We start from the raw sequence: 21,845 nt of genomic DNA on the forward strand, positions 1-21,845 counted from the left end.
TGCTTTTCAACTTCAAGTGTGAGCTATCGAGCTAATGGCTTTGAGAATTTGAATGGGCCACCAGGAATAAAAGAGAGGGAAAAAAAAGGAGCAATTCCCCTCCTGACATTTCTCTTCCTGAAAAAAAATGAACACTTTCTTAAAAATAAAACTTTCACCAATATCAATCAGTTAACATTGCTTTGTTGTTTGATATTGTCTCAAAGACATTCATGATTGAACCTGCGGTCATTGCAGTCAGTATTGTAACTATGTATAGCTCAGTTGAAATTACACATGCCGGACCAAAAAGAAAAAGTGCCAACTTTTTTCACATTTATTTATGTTTTCCCATCCACTTATTTTGGGATGTCTTTTTCCAAGTTCATCAGTGTCACTCGTCAATCATGCCAACTAGAGAAGAATATATAGAAAATGTACAACATATGATACTTAGAGTTAATACAAGACAAATGCCAAGCAAAAATAAAGCGTGGCTGATGACATCATGCCATTTATACAAAATGTGCAAATTGCAGCTATGAAATTGATATTGAATCTGTGCCTCCCTCTGTTATAGCTGAATTGGGGGATTACAATGAGACTGAGCATCAACTGGGTTATCTGTCAGAGTATTGTTTTATCCCCAACCCACCTCAAGATTTCCATAAAGAGGTCGCCAAACATCACCATCAGCACAGGTAAAAACAGAGGAGTGGAAATTCAATTTGATTTCAGTCCATCGTCAGATAAAGTGTTGTATAATGCTTTTTTTCCTACTTTTCTCATATTACAGTGTATTAGTCAATCTATCCGCCATCTATTTGCCAGTTACCTATGTACGCAGACATCCACATATGCTAGCTCATCTGATACCAGTGCTTTATGTGATGTCCCCCCACTTCCTTTTTTGTTTTGTTTTCCTCTGGCTCTTCCTTTCCTTCACCATATGTCTTGTTCGTTAACACGCCCACACGCACGCTTATCCTTTCGACAATGTCACCATGCCTCTCCCCATGACTGATCCTTGCCTGTATTTTTACTCCACTCTTTGCCTCCCCCTTCTCTCTCCCAGTGGTCTATCTCCTGCCCAGTCGGAGTTTAATTATCTGAACACAGCACGCACGCTAGAGCTCTACGGGGTAGAGCTGCACTATGCAAGAGTAAGTAAAGTTTGATCTACTAATGCCTGCGTGTGTGCTTGTTTTTCTGTTTATTTAGGTCCCACCCCTTAAGCAAATGGCATATGGCCTGTGAGACAGTATGTCTACACCCCGTGTTCCGTTTCTTCATAAAGATCAGAGCAAGATAAATTTGCCTGCATGCTGTTGTGGTAATTTCGGTCTCAGTGTATTGGTTCTAGCAACATTACAGACAAGCAAAACTCATGTTGGTGTTGCTGTTGGCATAGTCAAACAATGGAGAATGTATTAAACTCATTGGATTGGATTGCTTTTATCAGTCTCACAGTGGAGTAATTCATATTTCACAGCAGCAAAGTTATGGAAGGAAGAGGAAAGGAAGAAGTAGAAAAATACAAAATACAGATCTGCTGTAAAGGCAGCCACTCTCGCAGCGCCATCTTGATGTCAAAACAGCAAAAAATATATATAACAAATTATGTGGCACAACACAAAAGACACAGACAGTCATTCAATCTTAAGCACTTTCTGCGCCCTCTTTGTTGTATGAAGCAGTTCTAGATGAAAGAGGAGAGGATTGAAGTGTCAACTTAAATCCAACCATTTAAATCTTCCGTCCATTTTGTCTGCAAAGTTGAGATTTGTAAACCACTGTAATGACTAACAGATCCTTATAAATTGTGACGTTAAATTACTTTAGATTTAAGATCAGCACACATTTTGATTACAAGAGAAAGGGTTGAGGGTGAATCTCAATTATGAGGAAGAGAAATGCCGACATGTTGGAAGTTGGATACATCCAGGCCCCTCAGACTTAAACAGAGTTCCTGAACATATGCCATAAACATGAATATAAATGTAACCGAATGTAAGAAAATGTAACGTAACATAACTACACCCCATTGTTAAATACTGTAACATATACCTCGAAGTTATTAATATTTGTTTTTTTTCTCTATCATAAATCTTTTTAATTTGTCATCTTAAGAAATCCACATTACTCCATAACTAAATGATCCAAAAACCAGTTGTGACATTAACTTGCACATGTTAAAAGTGTTTTTATGTCACATTTGTTAAGAATATAATCACAATACAACCAACAATTGTGAGCGACTAGGAACATGAGACAAACAGAATATTTTACAAAAGCAAATGACTGCATACTGCATGTGTACGTTTTTGAGACGCAACTGTTCACAGATCTTCAGCTGGCACTGCTGAAAAATACTGAGGGCTGTGTGATTCCTTCAGCCACAATGCATTATTTACCTTTCACTTCTGGATAGTTTTTCGGCTGTGGCTTTTCTGAACACATTCTGCTGCAACCGCAGGTTGCCATTTAATTCTTAGACAATTGATTGGTTTTCTTGAAGGCTTGTTTTGTCTAAAATGGTGGTGTCAAAATGCTAAGGTCGATTGTACACTGACAAGTGATATTGTCTCATAACACAAGAGCATATGGTTTATTTTTCTGTTTAGTCTACAAACATTTATGGCCATCTTTCTTAAAGGGCCTGCCATCTGTATGCATTTTTGCATTTTGCTGTCATTGGTTTGCATTTCGGGCGGCCCGGTAGTCGAGTGGTTAGCACACCGGCTTCACAGTACAGAGGTCGCCGGTTCGCTTCCCGGTCCGGCCTCCCTGTGTGGAGTTTGCATGTTTCCCCCGGAACCGCGTGGGTTTTCTCCAGGTCCTCCGGTTTCCTCCCACACTCCAAAAACATGCATGGCAGGCAGTTTGACCACTCCAAATTGTCCCTAGGTGTGAGTGTGAGAGTGACTGTTGTACATCTTTGTGTGCCCTGCGATTGGCTGGCAACCAATTCAGGGTGTCCCTTGCCTCGTGCCCGAAGACAGCTGAGATAGGCTCCAGCACCCACCCGCGAGGAATAAGCGGTACGGAAAATGGATGGATGGTCTGCATTTCCCAGTTCCACTTGTTTGGAAGAGTGAATATATTGGGAGAAGGAGAAAGAGGAGATTTATGGATGTCGATAAAGCTGTCATAAAGGTGGCTGGTGTGAGAGAAGAGGATGCACAAAACAGGGTTAGATGGAAGAAACGCATTCGCTCTGGCGACCCCGGAAGGGAAAAGCCAAAAGGAAAAGAAAGAAAGAAGAAATTCACATTGATGTGAATATGTAAACTGCAATCTTGTGGTGTCATATAGTCACTTCGAAGGTATCAATTAGTACACATTGTGTGAAATGTAGTTTTTGGTCAAAGCACTCTTGAGACTTAACTTATTTGAAGACACTCAGGCCTTTTAAAACCGCACAGGAAACATTGAATGACATGGCAGGCCAAATACCTTCAACATTGGTGGACTACGTCTATGTAAGCTCTCAGTCGTACAGGAGTGGTCCATTGATGAATAGGTTTCTTCAGCCGTCATCTGTACTTCTTTGAAGGTGTCAGACATTTCGCTTCTTATCCAAGAAACTTTGTCAGCAAACTAAAGTCTTACTGGTAGTTTAGGCCCTATATATATATCCCTACTGTCCAGCCATGGCGGTGCCGGACTCTGCTATGATAGGTCCCTGCTCTCAGGTTGGGGGGGAGCAGAGGACTACTCCCTGCTTCTGCTCCACTGATAGTTCCTGTCGTTCTGACTAACGATTGCCCCACTTCGACCGGTATCACCTCACTTTCAGAAACTAAAGCACTATTTTGTAGTTTGTAGTTTCTGAAAAACTCTTTGTAGTTTGTAGTTTCTGAAAAACTACAGAGTCCTTTGGCAACACAAAATTTCCACTTATTTCAAACCGATAAACACTTTAAGGCAAAAATTAGTGCATCCAAAAGATAGGCTGCCAAATGAAAAACAAAGTAATGTAGTTTATTCAATACATTGTAAGAATGAAAATTATAAAGAGCAGTGCATTGGGGAGACTAAACAAATTCTCAAAAAAAAGACTTTATCAACATCGCGAAAGAACATAGATGGTTTGAAAGGGGAGTAAAAGAAGCAATTTTCATAAAACAACTAAATCCTTCATTAAACCGGTTTGGTGGGGTGAGGTTCAATTTGGATCGTTCATACAATAGCCTGCTTTGGCGACATAGGATTAGTAATACTGATGAGGTGATACCGGTCGAAGTGGGGCAGTCAGGCCAGTCGTTACTCAGAACGACAAGAACTATCAGTGAAGCAGCTGCAGGGAGTAGTCCTCCGCTCCCCCCAACCTGCGAGCAGGGACCTATCATAGCAGGGTCCGGCACCGCCATTTCTGGACAGTAGGGATATGTATATAGGGCCTAAACTACCAGCAAGACTTTAGTTTGCTGACAAAGTTTCTTGGATAAGAAGCAAAACGTCCGACACCTTCAAAGAAGTACAGATGATGGCTGAAGAAACCTTTTCATCATTGGTGGACTACAAGAATAAAATATGTCGTATCAAATGCAGTATCTCAGTACAGGCTTTAAATTCTGGCTATATTGTCCAGTGGTGAGATTAAAAAAGAAAAAAAGCCTCCAATTACTTGTCATAGAAGAGGCAATACTTGTCGGAGTAGCTCTCTCAGGGTTACTAAACCTGAACCCACTTAAGGTATCTGACTGTTTTCTCCCACAAGCATCTGCTCTTGTTTTGAGTCAGGTGTATTCATACAGAGCCGCCTGTTTCCACAACTGCGTTGGTTGCTTTGAAACATTGCCCAAGAATGTCTCAAAAATGTATTTTCCTCTCAACTGCAGTTCTTCTCCATATTTGTCTTTTCATATGCTCGTAACTTATGCCTCAACATCCACACTCTTTTTTCCATTTTTTCAGGATCAGAGTAACACAGAGATACTCGTTGGGGTGATGTCTGCTGGCGTTGTCATTTATAAGAACAGGATACGGATCAACTATTTCCCATGGTGAGTAACACAAGCGCCTATTTACACATGCAAACACACACAATTTACTTACCTTGGCAGTGACATACTTTCTTTTGGTGACATCTGTGCTGAGAGTGGGGAGTAATTGTGTGACAGTTTGGGATGTCGCATGTTCATATCCACAGATGATGGACCAAGTTAGAATTGTATAGATGCCAAATATGGGCACTCACTGTTCAACTTGGACAGAAATTGCATTTTAAAAAATCCAGAGGTAAAACCACTAGTCATTGAAAGGGAACTTTCACCCTTGCCAGATATCCATATCGAATTGGATAACGGGTTCTGAAAGAGGCCCAAATAGGGTATGGTACTTCATTATTTTGTATATGGTGATGCAGTATAAGAAGGGTGGATATACCAATGTGCAAGTTGTTCTGAGAATTGATATTATGGAGAGATTTAGTTACCTTGGCAGTGACATATTTTCCTCGAGGGACTGTGAACATGTGGTAAGCAGACATCTGGCATGGTAATGGGTGGAATAAAATTGCCAAACTGGATTGTTTGGCATTCCATATATTTTTATCCACGGCCGATGTTCCAAGTCTTTAAAATTGTGTTGCTGCCATGATTGCATTAGGGGTGTGATATCAAGTCTCTGAGGAAAAATCCTCTGGTGTAGATATACAGTATGGGATAGCAGTTTCTCAGAAACTCGCATAGGGCATGAGATTTAAAACATTTGTGAATGTCAGCAAAATATCTACAGACAAACACTTTCCAGTGGTCAATCTTTCTGGTGTGTGCCTATGCTTCTCCATTTATGACCACAAGGACACCCGGGGAACACTTGGATGAGACACATTTGACCGGAGGCTGTGGGAACCAGTGTGTTAGCTGTGCTCTGAGTCACTTATGGTGTAATGGTTCAATTGCTTGACTGTCATGGCAGAATGAATGTGATTCCCTCAGTGATGAAATGAATATGAGAATGAAACGTCCGCTTCTCTTTGTGCCCTGCGGTTGAGGGGCAGTCTGTCTTATGGTTAGGCCGTCTTTTCCCCAGGAAAAGCGGTATTGATTTATTGACACTTGTGCATGCTCCCTTACCTGGCCTAACCTGTTGAAATTATGGAACTAATTGTTGGTACTCAAACAAAGTAGATATATGCAAGTGGTAAGTGTTGTTTATAACAGAAACTCAATTATTTAGCGTTATAACTCCTCATATTCTTGTTGATACACAGAAAAAGAATCATGAACTGACATCACAGTTGAAAGAAATTCAAGCACGATGCTACGAGATGACTCAATGTGAAGCGTGATCAGTTACCCCCCAAATTCAATTACACTTTTGGGTTCATTCCTCGTAAGGATAATAGCTATGCACCGTTATACTTCGTGGACAACACTAGAGAACCTGCCAACTCTACACACGTGTGGATAAGGATCTGTACTTTGTTTGAAAAATATAATTCCTTTGATTTATTCATAATAGGCACTCCTTATTGCCCAAGAGCATACCTGGCAACTCCACCACCCATTTGTCTTTGCAATTTAGGCTTTTGTTTTAACAAGGAAAAAAAAAAGATTCCCCCCTCCCAGACAGACGTCTGCTACTTTGGGCAATCAAACGGTAGATATTGTTTATACAACTCCACCAGAACTGCTTCTTGTTGCGAAAATATGTACCGTTGGATTGTGATATGACCTCTCACATAGTAGTTGGGAGCCTTTACCCCTAATTTTTCACCAAATTAAGTTGTTGATTTTATCTAAGTTTGTATGATCTTTTTGTTTTGTACCAGATTTCTTAGAACTGATGATACATTTAACTACTATTCTCACTCTATCCCATGTAGTATGTCTGAGCAGTTTTATAGCAAGTGACAAACGCACAATAAGTCGACATTTCGAGTTACTTTAGTGGTTTCACCCAACAGCTGCACTTCAGCATTTGCGGAGTGGAATTAGTCCTTCATTTCATAGAATTTTTGTTTTTGATTTTATCTCAATTGTGTTACAGAAGTTTGGACTCCGTCTGTTTGCCATGATGTTATCATGTCCTTTCTTCTTTGACAGATGGTTCCTTTTCCTAAATTGTATTGAAGAAACTGGTTCAAAGATTGAGTCAGAAATTCATAACTCTTTCCATTTTTTTACCATTTCTCTTAGCAGTGAAAAGCCAAAAGCACACTTAGATGGGCATGACTCATGCTCCACCTCGGCATGTGTGTGTACTTCTGCGTCCGCATGTGTGTGCATGTGATATATATTTAGCAGTGGGTGGTGAGTCAGAGTAGCTGCAGAGCTCTAGGAAGAAATTATGTTACTCTGCTGCTTATCAGCACACCTCCCATCATGTGTACTCATCTGATTTGGACATAAGGTTATAACGCATATTCATTAATGTCACTGCATTGTTAATGTAAATACTAAGATTTTTACAAAATCACCAAGCTAGCAAGATGTTTCTACTTGTAGGCTTGCTTCTTCTGAGAATTGGAAATCAAAGCTAGTTATGAATTGTAAAGTAAATTGAATCTAATCAATTTTGGAAAGCTGGGTTGATACCAAGCGCTAAAACGGTAGAATGCAACGCTGGGCATCGTCTGTCCTCATTACAAGAATCGCTGACACCAAGCTGCCATGTACATTCAAACCAACACAGTAACACTCCAAAATTATGTTTATTTGCCATTTCAGTGTAAAAAAAATACCTCCATAAATAATTGTTTGGTCGAGCGCCTCCTCTGAGGCGCTGCATTGGAGAGTTCCACATCGACTAACTGAGCTCGGTTGCTGTCACACTTTTTTTTTAATTTAATGGACTTCCACACGATCCTAACATGTTATAGCATCACATGTTGTGTTAAATGTCTTAAATGTTGGCCACTTAACATCGATTGCAGCCTGGTCGTTCTGAAAGGGGTATTTCACCATCTGCGGGCTCAATTTCAAGCAGTGGCTATATGTTTAGAATTTGGTTTGAAAAAAAAAAAATCACATTTTTATTTTGTACAAGTGAAGGGTTCGGTGAATGTGCATATGAATTGGTTGGGTTCGGCCACTTTAACCAGGTTCAGAAGCACTCTCAACGTTTTTTATTTCCCCCCTGATGTGTGTTTTTTTTTTCTCTTTTTACATATCGTGTGTTAAGATCACGGCTATGTCATTAATATCCGTCAACTGTGAAGCCCTTTGAGATGCTTGTGTGATACAAGAGGAACCAGTTTACCACGAGAAGTACTCGTGCCACACTTTGAGCATCACTGAGTTAAGCTGTTAAAATCCAGTATGCGTCAGCCCCGCCTTAGTTAAAATTACATGCTATTGCAAGGTGTTCTCTTGTCTGGTATGCATCAGACTGTAAAATAGATTGCTGAACTTTCTCTGGTAGATTACTAACTGGTCTATGCTCTACCTGCTGTCTCTTAACTAGGTCTTGAATCAGAAAGCCTTTAATAGTCCCACAATGGGGAAATTTGCAACTAGAATGAACTGATGGCAATCCACACTACTGTATCATTCAGTCAGACATTAGGACAAAAGGTCATTCAGCCATTGTGGCTTACAATGGAAGTTCTTATTTCTCCGTGGGATCTGTGCCCAATGTCATACCCATTGGGGTCTCAGTCGGAACATTTCGGTTTTTATTGCCACCACCCCACCCTCCCTGCGTTATACTTTAAAAAAGAAACAAACAATCAGCTCGTGACTCTTATTTTAAGCCCTGTGAAACCTGATGTGGCGTGCCCTGTTGCACTGATCCAAATCTGCCGCACTACCTAAATGCTTCTTCCTTGGCCTATGCTCAATTTTTTTCCCTGGGTAATCCTGCCAACAAATAAACTGTTCTTTTTAGTATGACCAACCTTAAAATAACAAATTTCGATGCTATACAAGTATTTTCGTTTTACACACGACAACAGTGACCCTAAACTCTTGTATTCTCTTTCCTCCAGGTTAAAAATAGTAAAAATATCCTTCAAGTGCAAGCAGTTCTTCATCCAGTTGAGGAGAGAGGCAGTAAGTGCTTTAGAAACACGATACACACAAAATGTTTCATTCCTGTTTTAAATATTGAAATTAAAAAAAAATATTGAAACAGGCTGTGGCCACCTTCTGGTGTGGGACAGTATTGCATTATATGTCATGAACGTTTTAGCAGAGTAGTTTTCGAGAAAAACAACTACAGATTGAATTTGTCCTTTGCATCTGCGTAAAGTTCTCCAATGTTAACCAGGTGCAGGTTGTCACAACAACCTCACTATAATTATCTCACTGTCAAAATTAATCTGCATTGTGCTATCTGTAAACCACCTAGCCATTTTATTCAAATGTTGACACACTTTCACATGCTTCAATTCATGACTGTTGTAAACAGCCATTAAAATTGTAACCAAATACAATTGCCAATGCAATAACATAATATGATAGGGTGATTATTAGGATTCCCTCAAAGAACTAGACACACATCGAATCTGTAATCAGCTTCTGGTTGACCAATGTCATTTCTAATATATGTTATAATAATAATAATAATAATAATAATAATAATAATAATAATAATAATAATAATAAAGTATTATTGTTATTATATTGTGCAGTTCAAATGTAACTTCCAACTCCTTTTTAACAGTCTCCAGCCTTTTTAGATGTAAGGAAAAATAGTAAAAAAGGTCACCGATTTTATTTCTATAGTTTGATATTTCTGACTGTTCAACCAGTGGCAATATATTTGTGTGCAATCTTTAAGATGACAACCTATTTTTTCACTTTTTTTATTAACTCATTGTAATTATTCATTTTTTTAGAAAAAAACATAAGCAATTCCTTTTGCATTTTGTTCCTTGAATTTACTCAATGTCAACAGAAACCATGTAGTGCTTAAACCCAGCATAGTATATGATTTGTGATTTCTCTTTATCACCGTAGCAATTAAACATATGTCTTTTCACCACTCTAAGCTGTAACAATTACTCTGATGTGGTTTGGATGAAAACACATTTGACACAGTTTTGAGCGTTTTCTTTGAGCCCCTAGTAGATTCTCAGTTATATGCGTACAAAAGGTCACATACTTCCCAGTGGGTCATTATCTCTAAAAAAGGCATCTACACTGTATGGTAACAGACCAAATTTGCAGCTCCATTTTTTTGCAGATTTTGGACACTTTAAGTCATTTTTATTGGTGTTTTGCACTTGAATAAAAATATAGTACTGGGTGTTTTGGGTATTTTAGATGCTATAAAACGTTTTTCTGATGTCAGTTAAGAAATAAAAAAAGTGACGTCGGTTGTCCTTTAAGACTTGGTCACACTTTGTCTAATTGGCCAAATAGTGGACATGGTCCTTTGTCTGAATCACCATCCCATATATCTATTATTCTTAGAACTGTCTCCATCTTTTACTTCCACACAGACCGAGACCCGAGAGACGCTACTTGGTTTCAACATGGTGAACTACCGGGCCTGTAAGAACTTGTGGAAGGCCTGTGTGGAGCACCACACCTTCTTCCGCCTCGAACGACCCATCCCACTACAGAAGAATTTCTTTTCCCATTACTTCACTCTGGGCTCAAAGTTTCGTTACTGGTATGAAGGTGCAAGAGACATTCAACACACGAATAATCTCAAGCATGTTGACTTCACGGCAGGGTTTTGACAAATGGAAGTGTACATGTATTATTTGAGAGACACATAGTTGTTTCACTTCATTTTTATGGACTACACTAGATGGCTCGTGGGCACCTTGCATGCTACCTTCCCCCAAAATACCGCAGATAAATTATTCATGGATAACCTGAAATGGGATTTTCAACTTGAAGAAGATGTTTGGTTTGATGTTTTGTCTAAAACATTCCATTTGAAATAATTGGCGGTAAATACATTTTCTGAAGACCTACGCCACTTGGTGTACCTTAGTAGCATAATTTGATAAGACTTGAAGGCTATCAAATAACCAGATTTTTTTTAAGTTATATACATTGGCTGATATTCTACCGTTTGTTATTGTTCCACATAGCGGGAGAACGGAGGTGCAATCTGTACAGTATGGCAAGGAGAAATGCATCAAGGACAGAGTATTTGCGAGGTACTTACCCTGTCCTCAAAGTTTGGCTTTGTTAAATTTTATTTGCAGCTGAAGTTCTTGCTTTTTTGTACAGATCTCCTAGCAAACCTCTGGCCAGGAAGTTGTTGGGGGGTACTGATTGGGAGACAGTGAGCAGGAACAGCCTATCAGATGAAAGACTGGAGACTCAGAGCCTGCCAACTCGCTCACCACCTGGGACGCCTAATCAGTGCGCACAAATTTTAGCCTTTATTTGAAACACCCATAGTGTGTATTTTGTTGCTGATGGTTAATCTATCTATCTGGGTTTAAATGAACTGTTTCATTAATGATTAACAATGATTTCCTCATTTTTAATTGGACTTACTATAAGTTCTCCCCTATTTTTTAGTAAGTAGCTGTTGAATTCCAAGCATATTATTATGCAAAAAGTATATTCTTGTTGCAAATATTTTCATCTACTCTGGTTTCTATTTTGATAAATATTCAGATCTTATAATCAAAACTAGAAAAATGTGCAGTTGGAACACATTTCTCCAAAATGGTCATTCATTTTTGGCCACAAAGACAGTCTTTGCGTTGGAATCTCAAAATCTTTGTGTTTGTTTCTAAGGAATTCCCTGTTCACACAAGAGGGCACGCGGCTACGCCCTTCGTCTGTCGGCCACCTGGTTGACCATGTGATCCACACGTCGCCAAGCTTGCCCGTCTTCTCTTCGAATCACAAGTCGGCCTCCTCCACGCAGGCCAACAGTATAAGCTTGGACTCCACGCCGTAAGTATCCTACCATTCTACAAAAGTTAGGTCACTCCTAAAGCTTCCCCCCCACATTTGCCGCTCATTTCAGAGCTAACTTGGATTTCGCAGCAATGCAAAAGATTTCAGTTCTGTCTTCCATATAAAAATAGCTGCCCCTATAATTTGTGGTTAAATTCTACTCATCTTTTGTAGTGCCACTCTGTCTGACTGCTCTGCCGAGTTTACTTTTTTTTGGTCCGCTCATATCTGTGGCCTCTCCCTGTAGTTCACAGACTCTTTGAGTGACACTTACTGTAGCTGAAACCTTTGGAAAGACAAACCCTTTGTAAAAACTCTCATAAAATGTGCCTATAGTGAGTGAGGAGGGCGGAGTGGGTTGAATAACAGCGGCACTATCAGGAATCGGCGAATGTTGTCGCCGTATTTTATTGTTCTTAACCAATATAGACTGCCTAGTAAATTATTTTACTAGTCTGCAAAACCTTTTCATAGTAGCGACAACATGATTGACAGTGTTCAATATACCTATGTTCGCATTTCTTGAGTCCGCTTTCTGCTTAGTATCCTACTTGGCTAATTACTACAAATTTAGAAACTACATGATCATGAGTTCAAACAATTTATGAACCACTTCGGTGTTTTTCCTTTTATGTCTATAACCGCTTCTAGCAACCAGGCGTATTGAGGAATAGTTGTTACAATTGTTTTATTTTTGATGTTTTGTCATGTGTTCTGTTGTTAAAGTTCAGCTGTTGTGAAAGGGCTATTGTATTGATCTTTATCAATTATGTTGTGCTGTTAGATAGTCATTTCTTTCCAAGCTTATTTTTCTCCTTTCCTCTTTACACAAAGCTGCAAATATTGACTGTAGTTGTGATATATTCTGTTGCCTTCAAAGCAATAAGCGCACACACAGTTGCCAAATAGATGTCATTCGTTTGTTTCCGAGCCAAAATGATGACACAATCACCTGTCTTCTCATTGTCAGGCAGCACTTATGATCTGCGGTTACCTTTCATTTTAGGCTGCTACGCATTTGCTCTTTTATCACAACTGTTATACATTTGAGTACAATTCATTCATTCATTCATCCATTCACCAATGATTTGGAAAGTTTTTGTGGAAACAAGTTAGCATTGATAAATACCACTATTATTCTTGGCCTCTCTCGTTCTCATTTTACTTGGCCAAAAGAGGAAAAAGCATTTTTAGTATGGTTTAGGGCAGGGGTGTCAAAGTCATTTTTTGCCGCGGGCCACATTGTAGTTATGGTTTCCTCTCGAATTTGGCCCGCGGGCCTTGACTTTGACACCTGTGGTAGCTCTTGTACCTGACTCCAAAGGTTTGTACAAGTATTCGATTTTATCAGTCTGCTGTCTTGCTGACCTTGTTTAAAGCAGGAAGTATGTCAAGTCGGTGTGTGTGTGTGTTTGCGTGTGTGTGTTTGCGTGCATGTGTGCGTGTGTGCACGGGTGTGTGTGTGTGCGCGTCTGTGCGTGACAGACACACAAGTGGCACCCATAACATCAGTCAAAACACAGGCAATAATGTTTGATTTCACCTACGGCCAAGGAAGATCATGCACACATAAACATACTCACAAACACACACATTTGACCGTGTACAACAGCATTACCTGGTGAACCTTTTGCATTCACGTCTGGTGTTTTCTTTCCCTGTGAAAGCACATTTCATTGAAATAAATTCATTGTGACGGGGAACGTGCTATCAGGCCTCTCTGCCTCTTGGGAACTTTTTCCTCCCAGTTGATCTTTTCCTGTTTTTCCATTTGTATCTGTTTTTAATTTAATGCTTGCTTCACTTTGTACAGGACTAGTAGAATTTGAATATACTGTATAAATTGTCCTTCTTTCTTTTCACAGTTCTCCTGATGGGGTAGACAGTCAACCTCCAGCTCTCCCCCCAAAGCAGCTGAGCAGGAAAACCCTGAGCCAGATTATCCAGGCCCACTCGCAGCAGAGCCTCTTGGACAACCACCTCAACGAGATGTATGACGTTCCTGCCAACACTGACAAGACCACGGTCAGTCTGGTCTGGATAATCCAAAATGCAATTAATTGAAAGCACTAAATTGCCCCGCATGGGGGAATGTGAATGTGAATGGTTCCTTATCTCTGTTTGCTCTGTGATTGACTGGCAACCAGTCCAGCACGCCTTGCACTTTTGTTTCATAGTTTTCATCATATTTTCATCATTCATCATATCATCATATGCGTCTCGTTGCATGTTATCCACACTTATAATTGTCACCTACATTTTTCTGTAAATATAGAAACCATTCAGAAATGTGGTATTGTATTATGCCAGTGTCTGAAACTCATGACTAAAAGTTAGCGGACACCAGGGCAGACAACTCTGAAAAGTTGCCTGCCCGGCCATAAAGTTGCCTCCCCCATTTTTCACAACTTGAAACACAATAAGACGACTAATCGAAGAAAAAAAAAAAAACATTTTGCAAAGCATTAATTATTTTTTTTAATTAGGGATGTACCTACCACAAATGCTCTCTTGCTTAGTTTATGGCAAATATCCCTTCCTGAAGATTTTGCTCCAGTTGTTGTTTGTCCATACACTGTCATGGTGCACAATGCAATGTTTGCGTTCCGTTGTCTGCTACAAGCCACGTGAACACTCCTTTTTTTAAGCGCCTTTCAAAACTCTCAAGGACACTTTACAGTCACGGGATAATGTACGTTTACGTTTTGTAGCGTCATAAATTTAGTTAGCTTCTTTTGAATCTTTCTTCTATTTCTGAGGTTTTGTGCGTCTACCTTAGAAAATGATATGCAAATGCACGACCTAATAGTGCTCGGTAAAGTCCGGAGGCACAAAGCTGGCTTCTGATTGGCTGCCGTGCCAAGTATGCAAATTGCCAAACGAACCGGTTTGTATACGTTTCATTTTCGGTTTTGATGAATGAAAGTATTCGCGTTCTAGTACGATGGTGATATCGTGTGTGGTTGATGGCTGGACGAACCGTTTTGTGAAAGGATCCGGGTTAAAATTTCACAGAATACCGATCGCTGAAGGAAAACCGGTTCGTTTGGCAATTTGCATACTCGATGTGGCAGCCAATCAGAAGCCTGCTTCGTGCTTCGGACTTTCCCGAGCGTTATAAGGTCGTTCATTTGCATATCGTTTTCCAAACTATATGCACAGAACCTCAGCCCCAGAAGATGCATATATATATATATATATATATATATATATATATATATATATATATATATATAACAGGTTCATATATTTTTTTCTTTAAGAAGTTGACGGCCACCCAGGCAGAGACGTAAAAGTTGTACGCGCCGGGCGTCCAGGCAGACGTTATTTCAGACACTGATTATGTATATTTGCTCAACAGTACCCAGTCAGCTTGCAAGCTCAATATTATTAAATGAAGCTTCGTGTCGTCATACAACGCTAACACCGGCCAAAACCGTTCACCCTGTCAGCAAGTTTACATATTTTGCTGTCATCCTTAAAATTGTCTGCTTGCACTTAATTTATACTTCTTAAAAGTAGCAAGTAGGTTTGGAAGATTGACCATTAGGCATTTCTCAAAGGCACCCTATTGTGATATTGACTCTACAGTTTAAGTTTAATGAGTCTATTACTCTTGGATCATATCTGACTGGAGAGGGTCTGCTGAGACAAAATGTTCCTTTTCTCAGCACTCTTTAATTGTACTCAGTTGTCAGAAAATGGGATAAATTATGTTTAATGTTTTTTTTACTTGTTCCTTCAGCTAAATGGAGTTGTCCCACATGACAATCTGGTCTTGATCAAGATGAGACCTGATGAACATGGACGTTTCGGCTTCAATGTTAAGGTAAAAAAAAGAAAGAAAATGTTCAATGGAGCATTTTATTAACTGTCCTATGCATATGTATTGTTTCCCCGTCTTAATGTTTATCAGAATCAGAATCATCTTTATTGCCAAGTATGTAGAACACACAAGGAATTTGTTTCCGGTAGAACACGCTGCAATGGCACATTTCTATTTCCACAGTACAGTATTTTTTAGAATTGTAAGAATGATTTCAGAAGTTGACCAAGTTTCCCTGAGTGCCTGTGTGTGTATATGTGCTACCAGGGTGGAGCTGACCAGAAGATGCCAATCATTGTGTCCAGAGTTGCTCCTGGAACATCAGTAAGTGAACATCAACTGCTTTGTAGTCATTCAGTCAGGACCTTGTTTCAGCATATGGTAATTCAAAATGTACATTATCTCCACAAACCTGCCATTTGACCCTTTTGGTGGATCTTGTTGGTGATTCAGGCAGACCTATGTGTGCCGCGGCTGAATGAGGGTGACCAGGTAGTCTTAATTAATGGACGGGACATCTCGGACCACACCCACGACCAGGTTGTCATGTTCATCAAGGCGAGTTGTGAGAGCCACTCTGGAGAGCTCATCCTACTTGTCCGGCCAAATGGTAAGATGTTGACATTGTTGATCCCTCAGCAGATTTATTCACTGGCGACAGCAGCCAATTGAGAAATGTCTGGGCTTCTCTGCTAAAGCTGTTGCCCCTGCGAACTCACCCCAGCGATGCGTTTGAGAGTGGATGGATTGATGCAAGGCAGAGTAGATGGATGGCTAGATGAATGTAATTAGTCATTTAATTATTTATTGAAAAAAATGAGTAGAATGACCAGGTAATATGGAGAAACGTAAATATTTTTTGCACTTAAACGGACGATGGCAGGTTTATCCAGCACTTCAAATAATATCTCGTTTTCTATCTGACACTACATTTCAGCCAGTACTTATAAAGTAAGAATGCTGGTCAGCATCCTCATTCCTGTCAAGGTGCCCTCTAGCAAGACCCAGTGATGTGGGTGCATGCAGAAAATAGTTGTAGGGCAATATCCATATTCAACATTTATCTGGCATGATATGTATAACAGGTTCAAAGATAAATGCATTGTATCCAAGGATACCAGTAACACCCTAATATTTGTTTAATATTTGGTTTAGCTTCCTTTGCTTTATATGTAAACAGATGAGGAAGAAGATAATGGAAATAAATGCAAATTCAACTGGTTTCTGGGTTTGAATGTTCTTAATTATGCGTCTTTCATACATTTGTCTTCAGATACATTTGTCGTCATACTCTGACATCTAAGCTATTTGTATTCACCTCATCAAAGAATTCCTCCACCATCTTCGGAGAGTGTTTGAAGATGATGAATCATTGGAATGCTTGGCGTTAAGTGGGACAAATGGGGATTTACATCTAGTTGTACATCAAAGCCGATTGCTGTGTCATTTTAAAAATTGTCATTACCTTGGTAACAACATCATCTCAACTATGTCGATGTACGGACAGGAGTGGTCAGTTGTTTTCACATATTTTGGTATGTTAATTATTTAGCTAGTTTATTACATGAATTACACCCTGGGCCTCTATAAAGAATTGAGGGCACACGTTAGACTTTCAGGGACGGTTTTCTTTCCAACCCACAAAAACAAAATTATACAAACAGAAATATTTACATACTTAAATCTTTTAGTAAGTGGTTTACATGAGGGCGTGCAACTTTGTCTTTGCCACCATGACAAGCATTTTCATGAAGCACCATCAGCTTGACCAGCACTCTGTTCATTGGAAAATTCCACAGCATTTAGTGATGCGCTAATGATAAATGTTGATTTACACATAAATGAATTAATAAAACCCGCAATTTAATGTTATTCATGCCCATGATATGTCTGTGTGTGAACATAACTGTATGTAATCAAACTCGCGCGCAAGTCATCTTCACCACCAGTGAAGATGGTCATCTCTTGACAAACATGAAATTAATGGAAACAAACGCTTGTCTCTTTTTGCTGTCCAGCCATCTATGATGTGGTCGAAGAAAAGGTGGATTCTGAACCAGATTTTCAGTACATCCCAGAGAAGTCCCCTCAGGACCCCAGCCAGCTAGATCAGCATGCTCTGAGGGACTCAATGGTTGCCCTAAAGGATGGCCTGAGTAATGGAGCCATATTGGCTCAGTTTGACGTGAGTTCAAATGCACAAATAATAATTTTCAAATATGTAGTATTACAAAAAATATTAAGTGATTCGATGGGCCTCAACTTACTATTGTTCTTACAGCAACTCTACAGGAAGAGGCCAGGGATGACCATGCTGTGTGCCAAATTACCTCAGAACGTTTCCAAAAATCGTTACAGAGACATATCACCCTGTACGTGATTACCAGACAAGATTTACACCTAAATACTCCAAAATAGATATTCTGTTAGGTATGATGCACTTGATGTCATTATTCATTGTGTTGGTTTTGGTCTTTTCCGTGTCTCGTTCCCTCTGAAGATGATGCCACGCGGGTGATTCTGAAAAGCACGGATGACTACATTAATGCAAATTACATCAATGTAAGTTTTGATTGTCCTTCATCTGATTTGTTTGCAGATTTACAGTTCTTCGTTGTGTCAAAAGGTTCAGGTCTTATTTTCCGTGATACATTTTTCAAAAGCAAACAAAGCACCCATCAAGCATAACCAAACAATTTATTTGTGCCCTGCAAGCTGAAAATAACATCCACTGTAGATACGATCTAAATAAATAACTGCTGTATTTTAATCCTTGTGTGTGCAGATGGAGATTCCCGCCTCCAGTCTCATAAATCGATACATAGCTTGCCAGGGTCCTTTGCCCAACACCTGCCCTGACTTTTGGCAAATGACCTGGGAGCAGGGTTCTTCTATGGTGGTTATGCTCACAACGCAGGTTGAGAGGGGACGGGTATGTTAAGAGTTTTCATTGAAAATCAGCAGTCGTTGATTTCCTTTCTAGATATGATAAGAATTACATTTGTCAATCTTGAGGATTTTTAGCATGGTACTTAATTTTTTAGACCTTTTCCATTTAATTCCTTTCGAGTTATTTGTCTACCTTTCTCATTTGGGGACTTTGACATGTACTCATTCAGTCCTGAAGAGAGATCTTATAAATTCCAGTGGAAATCATCTTGGTTGTGCTGGCCAATTTTAGTTAGAGCCTGTCTGAAAGCTTGCTCGTCAACATAAATGGATTATTAAATGAGGAAAATCTAATGGGATTATTTGATATATTGGAAATAACATATTCATGTTCAACTGGTCTGCTAATGTAACTGACACTAATATAAATATTTGGATTTACGTTGGTTGGCCTTGATTTTTATTGATTTAAAATGAAATATGTTGTTAGTTTGATCAGGTTTTATGTAGCTCCTTTTAAAAACAATTAAGAAGGCAATGACTGAATGAATTTTACTTAATTTCTTCAACTGTGTGTATTACTCAGGAATTGGAGAATTCCACCTGCAAAGACCGGGTAACTTCCATGTGCCTCTCTATTTACAACGTCCTTTTTGTCGGTTATAGGTAAAGTGCCACCAGTACTGGCCCAATCCAGACAGCAGCACTCCCTACGGTGACTTCACCGTTACATGCCACAACGAGGAGGGCAATTCAGCTTTTCTAGTCCGGGAAATGACCCTCGTGCATTTACAGGTAAGACAAAAATGCAAAGATGAAGCCCCCTGAACGTTTCATGTCAGTGATTAAAATTAGCACGGTTATCAGTATCCTCTTGGTTTTGATGGAGGGAATGTCAACAAAAATTATTTTCATTTTATTGATTTACTGTCATGGCGTGGAAGTGTTGACCGTACAAATATTTACTGTGACAATGGTATTACTATTGAGTGAGTATAGGTTAATAACAGACAATATCACCTTCTGACTTATTTGTGAATTGGAATTATGTCTTCGCCGTTGCAAATGAACTCTCAAAAGGTGCTAATTCTGACATTAAATATAAATGAACTCTGAAACAGGATTCAGAATCAATTCCAAATGTTAACATTTTTAATGATATGGAACGCCCTGAGCAAGATATGGCATTAGTGTTTATGCACCCATTACGGCCCGATTGAAGAACAAAAGAGCTAGAAGATGAAAAGCAGCAGGGGAGATTAGAGAGAAGACATGGCGCGAGAGAGCGGGCAGCGTTTCGGGAAGAATGAACAGCCGATGATCCAGAGGAGGTGTATTGGCATAGTAAGCGGTGTGGGCTGTTTCTTTTTCTAGCTCCCGCATGTGGACGACGTATTGAGATCTGGTTACCATGACAACCCAACCACCCTTCCGTCAGTCAGATTCATGCAAAAGAACAAAAACAGAGAAGAGGAGTGAAATCGCAAGATGAAAAGCAGAAAGGGAGACAATAAGTTTGGTTTAGTTTGCTGTTTAGTCATCGTGGTTATTTTGCATTCTTTCAAATGAGAGACTATAGTCATTGTCTTTGCCGCAGGAAACAATAATAACAGAGTTCCATTTTTGTGAGTATGTTGTTATGTTTAGCTGTGTGATTCTTTGTTTGTGTGAATGCCTGTGTCTAGTTGACCTCCTTGACCATTTGCTACATAGCATAACGTTTCAAAATAAATTGGTGTCAAAAGCAACATGTCTGCCAAATGATTGCCATAGTGAGCATGTTGCCGTGTTGGGCAGCACAAGACGTCTACACCAAATCAGTGTTTGCAATAGGAAAACATGAAACAGTATTGTGATTGATTTCACATCATGGCTATCAGAACAACAATGATCACAATTACTGTATTTTCCGGTGTATAAGGCACACCCAAAAGCCTTCATTTTATTATATTTTTATTATTATTATTATATTTATTATAAGTCGGATGTTACCTGTATCTATGCGAAATCAGGGAACAATAGCGATAGTATTTGTCTCTGATGCCACAAAATGTACTTTACTTAGGGCCAAGAGGGTAGGGTACACCACGGCCACGCTGTAACTCATTTGCAGAGTATAATACAGTAGATAACCATTGATAGTCACAATCGCACTTACAGTATTGATGAATTTAGAATCTTTAAAAATCAGACTTGCATGTTTTTGGAAAGTGGGAGGAAGCCGGATTAGCAACAACATTAACCATTGAAGCTAAGTGGAGAACATGCCAACTCCAACCCCAAATCTCTGAACTATGAGGCAGACGTGCCAAGCACTCGTCCATCTTGCTGCACAAACATCCACCCTTCAAAAATGCTTTGATTTTTCTCTTGAAGCTGAAATTCCAATGATTTTCTTCTCATGGTCAGATCACATGTGAAAAATTAGCATTTGTATATATGGGTGTGATATCTGGAAGACTTTCTTTCGTTTTCTTCTGTTTTCTACTTGGCAGATTTTACACCCATTTAGATTCCGCCACACATCATGACTTACAGTTGACAATAAGGTTTCAAATCGCTAACAGTGTTTTTCTGTCTCAGTAAAATTGACCACAAATCCCCGACGATGTTGTTGTTGATATTGTGGAGGCCATATATTTTAGACGAGATGATGAATAAAATACAATTTTCAGAAAGGTGGCAATGTGACTTTTGATGCATTTTCAGAGTGAGCAGCAGAGAGAGCTGACCCAAATCCAGTACCTGGCTTGGCCCGACCATGGCGTCCCTGATGACTCCACTGATTTCTTGGACTTTGTTGCTTTGGTTCGGAGCAAAAGGACCGGACAGGACCAGCCAGTGGTGGTACACTGCAGGTATGAAGGATCATATAATATGGCAGACTTACGCCCCAGACACAAGATGTATTGCTTTTTTGAACATACACAAATTGGCACATTAATACTTCATCTTCCCAGCAGATATGTCATCCATATTCTTAATGCTAAAACAAATGATAAGATAATTTTTCCCATAATTGCCGAGTCGATGCGTTGACCTGCCGATTTAATGTATCTGAGATTAATTTGGGTTTGCGACTTGGATAGACAGTTTGAATCTGTCCTCTGGTTCCCTTTTGGGACCTATAAGATAAAACTTCTTACTTCCTGATTTTTCCTAGTGCTGGAATTGGTCGGACGGGTGTTCTGATCACCATGGAAACGGCGTTGTGTCTCATGGAGTGCGGCCAACCGGTTTACCCTCTGGAAATCGTCCGGACCATGAGAGACCAGAGAGCCATGATGATCCAGACACCTGTATGTGAACACACCTGTTTTTCAATC

General features: G+C 39.6%; 1 protein-coding gene across 1 annotated transcript in view; it reads left to right on the forward strand.

Annotated features, from left to right (window-relative positions):
* The window catches only part of ptpn4a (protein tyrosine phosphatase non-receptor type 4a), a 78,685-nt gene that overhangs the window by 50,859 nt on the left and 5,981 nt on the right, over window positions 1–21,845 (forward strand). Inside the window, exons 8-26 of the mRNA XM_089002649.1 lie at window positions 560–680; window positions 1,055–1,142; window positions 4,900–4,988; window positions 8,918–8,981; window positions 10,376–10,548; window positions 10,979–11,047; window positions 11,121–11,255; window positions 11,640–11,801; window positions 13,670–13,829; window positions 15,550–15,633; window positions 15,898–15,954; window positions 16,084–16,240; window positions 17,649–17,815; window positions 17,912–18,002; window positions 18,131–18,192; window positions 18,416–18,562; window positions 19,186–19,314; window positions 21,229–21,377; window positions 21,683–21,818. Of these exons, the coding sequence (XP_088858775.1) occupies window positions 560–680; window positions 1,055–1,142; window positions 4,900–4,988; window positions 8,918–8,981; window positions 10,376–10,548; window positions 10,979–11,047; window positions 11,121–11,255; window positions 11,640–11,801; window positions 13,670–13,829; window positions 15,550–15,633; window positions 15,898–15,954; window positions 16,084–16,240; window positions 17,649–17,815; window positions 17,912–18,002; window positions 18,131–18,192; window positions 18,416–18,562; window positions 19,186–19,314; window positions 21,229–21,377; window positions 21,683–21,818 (2,240 nt within the window). The remainder of the gene's footprint in view (window positions 1–559; window positions 681–1,054; window positions 1,143–4,899; window positions 4,989–8,917; window positions 8,982–10,375; window positions 10,549–10,978; window positions 11,048–11,120; window positions 11,256–11,639; window positions 11,802–13,669; window positions 13,830–15,549; window positions 15,634–15,897; window positions 15,955–16,083; window positions 16,241–17,648; window positions 17,816–17,911; window positions 18,003–18,130; window positions 18,193–18,415; window positions 18,563–19,185; window positions 19,315–21,228; window positions 21,378–21,682; window positions 21,819–21,845) is intronic.

This window comes from Hippocampus bargibanti, linkage group LG08, assembly GCF_051943395.1.
Source record: "Hippocampus bargibanti isolate YZ-2025 linkage group LG08, ASM5194339v1, whole genome shotgun sequence".
NCBI lineage: Eukaryota > Metazoa > Chordata > Actinopteri > Syngnathiformes > Syngnathidae > Hippocampus > Hippocampus bargibanti.